Source organism: Cyprinodon variegatus, unplaced genomic scaffold (assembly GCF_000732505.1).
Source record: "Cyprinodon variegatus isolate N-32 unplaced genomic scaffold, C_variegatus-1.0 Scaffold154, whole genome shotgun sequence".
Lineage (NCBI taxonomy): Eukaryota > Metazoa > Chordata > Actinopteri > Cyprinodontiformes > Cyprinodontidae > Cyprinodon > Cyprinodon variegatus.
In genome coordinates this window covers 304,641-311,067 of record NW_015150607.1, presented here as the reverse complement: position 1 = coordinate 311,067, position 6,427 = coordinate 304,641, and the positions used below count along the sequence as shown (strand labels likewise).

Sequence of the window (6,427 nt, the reverse complement as noted above, 5' to 3'; positions counted from 1 at the left end):
AATGATAAAATAATAAGAAACAATATACATCTTACTTAGCTACCGTATATAAAAACCAGTGTATGTGAATCTTAATGCCTGTTCTTCTATATAATTCCACTAATAAATATATATATATATATATAAATTCCATTTCCTAACTAAATCCGTAAATAGTTTTCATATGTACTTATTTTATAGCCATTTAAAATTTATCTCTGTTTATATATACCATTTACAGTCAATACATACAGAATCTCTGTGCACATGTAAATAAATGTTTATATACTGTATGGCTCTTCTGGTTAGATGCAAACTACATTTCATTGCTTTGTACTTGTGTCAGTGTAATGATAATAAAGTTAAACTCTATTCTATTTTATTCCATATTCTGTTCTCTTTTCTGGGTTTTACGTTTTTTCTGTAAGTGGTCCTCCTAATTGTCAGTCATTTTGGTGATATGTTTATGTAAGGCCTTCCTACGTGCTCGTCCCGTTAGCTATCTTTCAGCCGCATATGTATGGTGTGTTAGGGTTTCAGACAGTCGTTGAAGCTCACCCCTCTCGCCGCTGCTCTTTGAAAATGGCCGATGGTTGTAAATCTATGAGTGTAAAAGTGTCTACGAAGTGTATAAGAAGAAAAAAGGAGAGGAGGCAGATCTATCCCAGAATGCTTTGCACGGAGAATTTTCCTCGCAAAGCACTATGGGATTTGCTGTCACAGCGGCCCACTGTCACAACCACACAATGGCGACTAATATCAAAGATGGTGCAGACACCGTGCAGTGGATGAGGAGTTAGGTGACCAATGGGGAGCAAAAAGCAATGATCATCTGTCCGAACGGTCAGTTGACTGATTTTGATATAAAGTTCACCATATAGCCCCCGCTGTGTGTGGACACAGTAAGCTTGTATGATCTATGCATATTTTAAACAGGGCGTGCACGAGGAGAAAGGGGCTCGTGCATGCTCTTGCACGCGCATTTTTTTTAACGTGGAGATGGCAGGTCTTTTAATTAATCCTCCACAATACCTTTAATAGGGAATTAGCTCCAAGATACTGGTGGTGAATGTAGAGGAAGCAGCATATATTTCAGTCATACTCTTCTCTACCTGTCCTTCAGCAGAGCTCTGCTGGGATGGTGTGTCAGCCTGTTTGCTGATCATTGGCGCTCCGCTCCACGACGAACCTACAATCCACCAACGGCCCACCTGCTCTGCATTCAGGATGTTTTCCAGAGACACCCTCAGCTTCAGATCACTGCCTCCAGCACTGCTGTGGATCTGGGAATCGAAAATTCACCAATAAGTAGTAATATTTGATTAATGTAAAAAGGCTAAACAAAAAAAAAAATCAGCTTTGTGATGCTGAAAGTGACCTATGTGGGAAAAGGGACTCTGGTGCCACCTCTTGGTGAAATAAAATATCACAATCAGCGGCTTGAAAAAGAAAGGTCCCTTCCCAGCAGAAAACAACTATGTAATTAGATTTAAACATTTAAGCAAGGTGAGGAACAAAGCTATTCCTTTTGTCTGTTAATCCATCTCAAACAAACAATACTAAACAGTTTTTAGATTAAAAAATGACACTGAATCACAAAAACAACAGTGGGATGCCTCACTAATAGTCTGCAGTTGTATGTGTGTGTTTATGGTGAAGGATTAGTCAACCTGGTCTCATCATCACTCACCAGAGTTCTCTGCAGCTTCCTCAGTCTCTCTACAGGCTCAGGATCATAGCCCGGTATCTTCCTCATATCATTGTTCTTCAAAGCCAGCATAGTTTCCAGCATGAATCGCACCTGGAGGTAAGTTTACGCATCTTTTAGCAGCCTTAATGGGTTACAATTTATAAGGATATAATCAACCTTAACATGTACTGATTTTACGAAAATGAGCTAAAGGTGAAGGTTAAAAACATTTTTTTTGGGTGACCTACCCTGGTTTGATCCTTGAACTTTGCTCCCATCTCATTAGCCTTTCGCTGAGCTTCGGAGATGAGTTCTTTGAGAGCGAGAGCATCGTCTTTCCTCAGGGCAAAGCCGACGTTCTTCAGCACAAACAGGACTAACTCGATGTCCTTCTCTGTGAACGCTCCCACCAGTAGCTTCAGAAGGTCAAATATGAGGACAGAATGCACCACCTGGAAGTTATAGAGGTGGGCGACGATGGCGACGAGGTTGTCACACTCTTTGTCCTCGCTGGAGCTCTTGTAGACCTCGTCAAACCTATGCACAACTGTCTCAAGGAAATGGGCTCCTACCTGGAATCGGACACAATGTGGTCAGCTTCAAATGACATGGAGCAGATGCAAAACCTGCACATTTATGGAGGAGCTCAGTAAAATATGCCTGATAGTTACAATTAAGTCTCTTTTTAAAGTTTATATTTTAAAAATGGAACCAATAAAACCCATAAGTAAGTAAGGAAGTAAGGAAAGAAGGAAGGAAGAAAACATATTTATGTCTAATTTTATTTCAGAATATCAGAAAAAAGCAGGAGAAAAAATAAAATAAAATAAAATATTTATCATAGCGACAACAGGATTGGAAATTTAAAAAAAATAATTTTAAAGTCCACAGCTCCCCAGAATCAGAAAAATAAAAATAATTAACCTTTAATTAATAAAGATTATGCCAGTGATTAAAGAACAAATTCAAAAATAAAATAAACACATATGAATACAGTAATAGCTAACTACAAGAAGTAGTTAATTGCTTTCCAATTATTTTTGAAGAGCTTTAGCTAAAAAAAAAAATGTGAAGAAATTTACTGCAAAACAAATCAAGTTCAAATGAAGAAAACCGACAAAGAAGAATAATACGACTATTCATGCACAAAAGCAGGGGTCTGCAACCTTTGGCCCTTTACAAACTTGCACTTCATCAGCAAAATAATCTTTGAAAAAAACAATACAGTAACAAAGGCTGGTTAGCATTCTCTCCATTCATTCATTTGGTTTAATTTCTATAATAAACTGACTCTATGTAAAACAGATTTATTTATTTTTTTCATCTTTTTTAAGTGGAAAAAAACTGTTTTTTATGAGGCATAGCAGAGGTTTCAATTGGCACTGCCACCTGTGGCCAAAACACAGAACTGCAGGACTCATCTGCAAACAAGTTGTTTTTCTTTTTTACTATTTCACCTTACACAAATTTTCCCAAAATGTCAGCAACCCATAAAAAATTTATCTATTCTCTTTTTGTAACTTTTTTCCTTCATTTTAACAAATGTTTGGTAGATTTTTATAAAATTTAAGTTATCTTTTTCTCCCTTTAAAAAACATCACCCAATGTCTTCAGCTCTATTAGCTGGACTGAATGTAAATACAGCTCTATGGATTGCAAAGGTTGCAGACCGATGCGCTGAAGGGATAAATATAATGTAATCTGCTGTCAGTGTTCCTCCATCTCCTTTCAGAGGCTAAAAAGACACTCACCTCCAGTCCCACAGCATGATGAAGGATGCTGACCAGCAGCACATGCTCCATCAGCAGCCTGTCGGGCATCAGGGTCGGCGTGACGCAGGCTGCGAGCAGCACGTCAGTCAGGGTGTCGTTCATGTCCTTCCTGCTGCAGCTCATGTACAGCTCCTCCAGCTGACTGCTGATATAGGCCATGTTGGGCTCGCTCAGCCTGAAATTGATGAGAAAAAAAAAGTCAATTTCTGAGCACTAATATCAGATGGTGTCATCATTATTATAGGATGAGCTTTGATATCTTCTATTTTGGGTCAAATGTTTCTAATGGTTTACCTAATGCATAGTTTCCTCGCATAGAGAGGTACCCGGTTCGATACCCATAGACTGCCACTATGGGTCTCTGAGCAAGACCCTTAACCCCACACTGCCTCCCAGGTACCACACAATGGCAGCCCACTGCTGCCCAAGGGGATGACTTTAATGCATAAAGTAAATTTCCCCATTGTGGGACAATAAAGGGATTTACATTTATATTTTCTTCATTCAAAACAATACAGTTTTTGTCCACTGGGGGGAGCCAACATCCACAAAAACTAAAGTTATTTAGTACTACAGCATTAAAGGGAATAAATTGAACTTTACATCCATGCCAATATTTACAGTATATAAACTTCTGCCAGAAAATTTATATATATATATATATATATTCTTAACATTTCAGATAAACTTTCAAGTATCCTAACAAAAAAAAAATATGAGAAAAAATTGTTCTGTCTTATTTTAAGAAAAATAGATTTTAAAATTGACATCTAAGTGGTTCAGTAAATAAAAATAATGAATATTTGATATGGGGGGTGAAGAATAACATTTTTCTTAATATTCATTAATTTTTAAAAGATGTTGTTATCCAAGGGACCCAAGATGGACAAGATGTTTACACATTGAGACAAAACAATCAATTATTCAGAAAAGTTAATGAAAACTTTTCATCCAGTTTCTGTTTTAACAAAATGAGGAAAAAAAACTATTCCTTTTCACAAGGATTTAAGAAAATAATTGTGGGAAGTATCCAGCAAATGATGGTGTGTTCACAATAAAACATTTATAGAAAAAAAATATGTGGATGGCATGACATTCTTTAAATTAAGTTTTTATGCTGAAATGGAGCAAATTCTTTGCATCCATGCCCTCCCATCAAAAAAGATTAATTAGTACAGCTGTTGCTGCAGATTTATAGAGAATCCCACACTGATGATGTCTGGAGTTAAGGGCATTTGTATAAAATAATGAAAAAGATACACTGTATCAGACGAATGTATATGTGTGTTGTATAAAAATTGGTGATTCAAAGCTACTTCTGCAGCTTTTTACTATCTGAATTGTGTTGCTGCAGGAATGTTACCTGTTTAACAGGCCTTTGACTTTCCTCTTCAGCTTCTCCAGCTCAGCTTTGCGTTTATCATCTCCAGTGTTTCGCAGCTGAGGTGGGACATACTTGTTCTCCCTTGAGGTGCCCTTTGAGAAATTATTGAATGGAGATCAAGACAGGATAATTATTGCTTTTTTTGGGAAAAAATTTGAGCAGCAAAGTTAATGATCTGAACTCACAGCTTGTGATGTTGTGTCAGGATTGGGGTTTGCCTCCTCGGTTTCACTATCAGCTCCGGAATCAGCCCCAGCATCAGTTTTGTTCATTTCATCATCATCATCATCATCATCATCATCATCATCATCGTCATCATCATCGTCATCAACATCTTCTTCACTCCCCATCTCCTCATCTTCAGCACCCTCACTTCCTTCACTCTCCATCTCATCCTCAGCTTCCACCTCTTCTTCTGACACATATTCCTCACCCAGCTTTTCAAAGTTGTCCTTAGCAGCCTCCATGTCCTCATCAGCATCACAGTCTTCATCATACATCCCTGCTCCTGATGAGCTGGAGTCCAGCACTCCAAGGATGTAATCTAGTCCATCGCTCACGAATGACTGAGGGAGACTTTTCTTGTTTTTCCTTTTGTTTAATCCAAGGTATCGCTCCAGCTTTTTTATCTCCCTGTCCTCTTGCTCATTTGCCTCCAGCAGAGCCATTTTTCTAGTTTCTTTAAGCTTGTTGGTTTTCTTGGAGGACTTGGACCCAGAAGAGGCGGATTTCTCTGCAGGAAGCCCCATGTTTTTGTTTGCAGGTGTTTTTGTGACGTCCCTTTTGGGTTTATCAGCTTTCTTCTTCTGACCCTGGGAATCATTACCAGATCCGACCGCGGCTTTTCCTACATGATCTGAGGCAAAACTGTCGAATTTTTTCCCTTCATAGTGACTTTTCATCTTGGCTTTTTTCAGCCTTCTCTTTTCTTTGCGTAGCTCCTTTCTGCTTTTGGTTTTCACGGATCGCAGCCCCTGTCCTCCGTCTGCTCCATCCTGATCACTTTTACCTTTTACAAACTCGTCGACCGCATTCATGTATTTCTGTAAAACCTCGTTCCCTTTTTTCTTCTTGCTGTTTTGCTTCCATTTCCCACCTTTCATTTCCACAAACACCCTGCGGAAATTAGCTTAAAAAATGTTTGAAACCGGCGACACTAAATGTAAAACTGCAGTCTACGGCAGTAACTCTAACGATGCCTATTTCGATCAAATAAATACCTCACATTGCACATGGATATCCATGAGGAAAGGTTTCGTTGGTTTACTATTTACTTCCGGGTTACGCCACTTACGTCGTCGATGTGAAATTTACGTTAAAGGGATGCGAGAAAGAGTCCGCCATATTGGGAGAGGAGACGCGGAACATTTGGACCACTGAAGTGAACCGAATAAAAGGGGATATTTAATCTAGTTGGGGTTTAAGATGGAGATAGGGAGGAAAATTTGGTTATTAATAAAGCATTGTTTTTATTTTTACATAACACACACAAAAAAATAAAAAAAATAAAAAATAGAATATAGTAGGTGGAACTATAGAGCTACAAACTTATGTACAGTAGGTGGCGGTATGCATCTATAAGCTGTTTGCTATCCGCCAATC

At 38.4% G+C, this 6,427-nt stretch overlaps 1 protein-coding gene across 2 annotated transcripts in view; it reads right to left on the bottom strand.

Annotated features, from left to right (window-relative positions):
* The window catches only part of nom1 (nucleolar protein with MIF4G domain 1), a 13,832-nt gene extending 7,741 nt beyond the window's left edge, over positions 1-6,091 (bottom strand). The window contains exons 1-6 of one of the 2 annotated variants that reach the window (XM_015377441.1): positions 5,011-6,091; positions 4,805-4,917; positions 3,421-3,616; positions 1,918-2,241; positions 1,670-1,780; positions 1,092-1,262 (exon numbers count right to left, since the gene is read on the bottom strand). In XM_015377441.1, coding sequence (XP_015232927.1) covers positions 1,092-1,262; positions 1,670-1,780; positions 1,918-2,241; positions 3,421-3,616; positions 4,805-4,917; positions 5,011-5,928 — 1,833 coding nt within the window. In that variant the 5' untranslated portion in view covers positions 5,929-6,091. The remainder of the gene's footprint in view (positions 1-1,091; positions 1,263-1,669; positions 1,781-1,917; positions 2,242-3,420; positions 3,617-4,804; positions 4,918-5,010) is intronic. The other variant, XM_015377440.1, reaches the window with a different exon arrangement.
* Between the last annotated feature and the right edge of the window lie 336 nt (positions 6,092-6,427).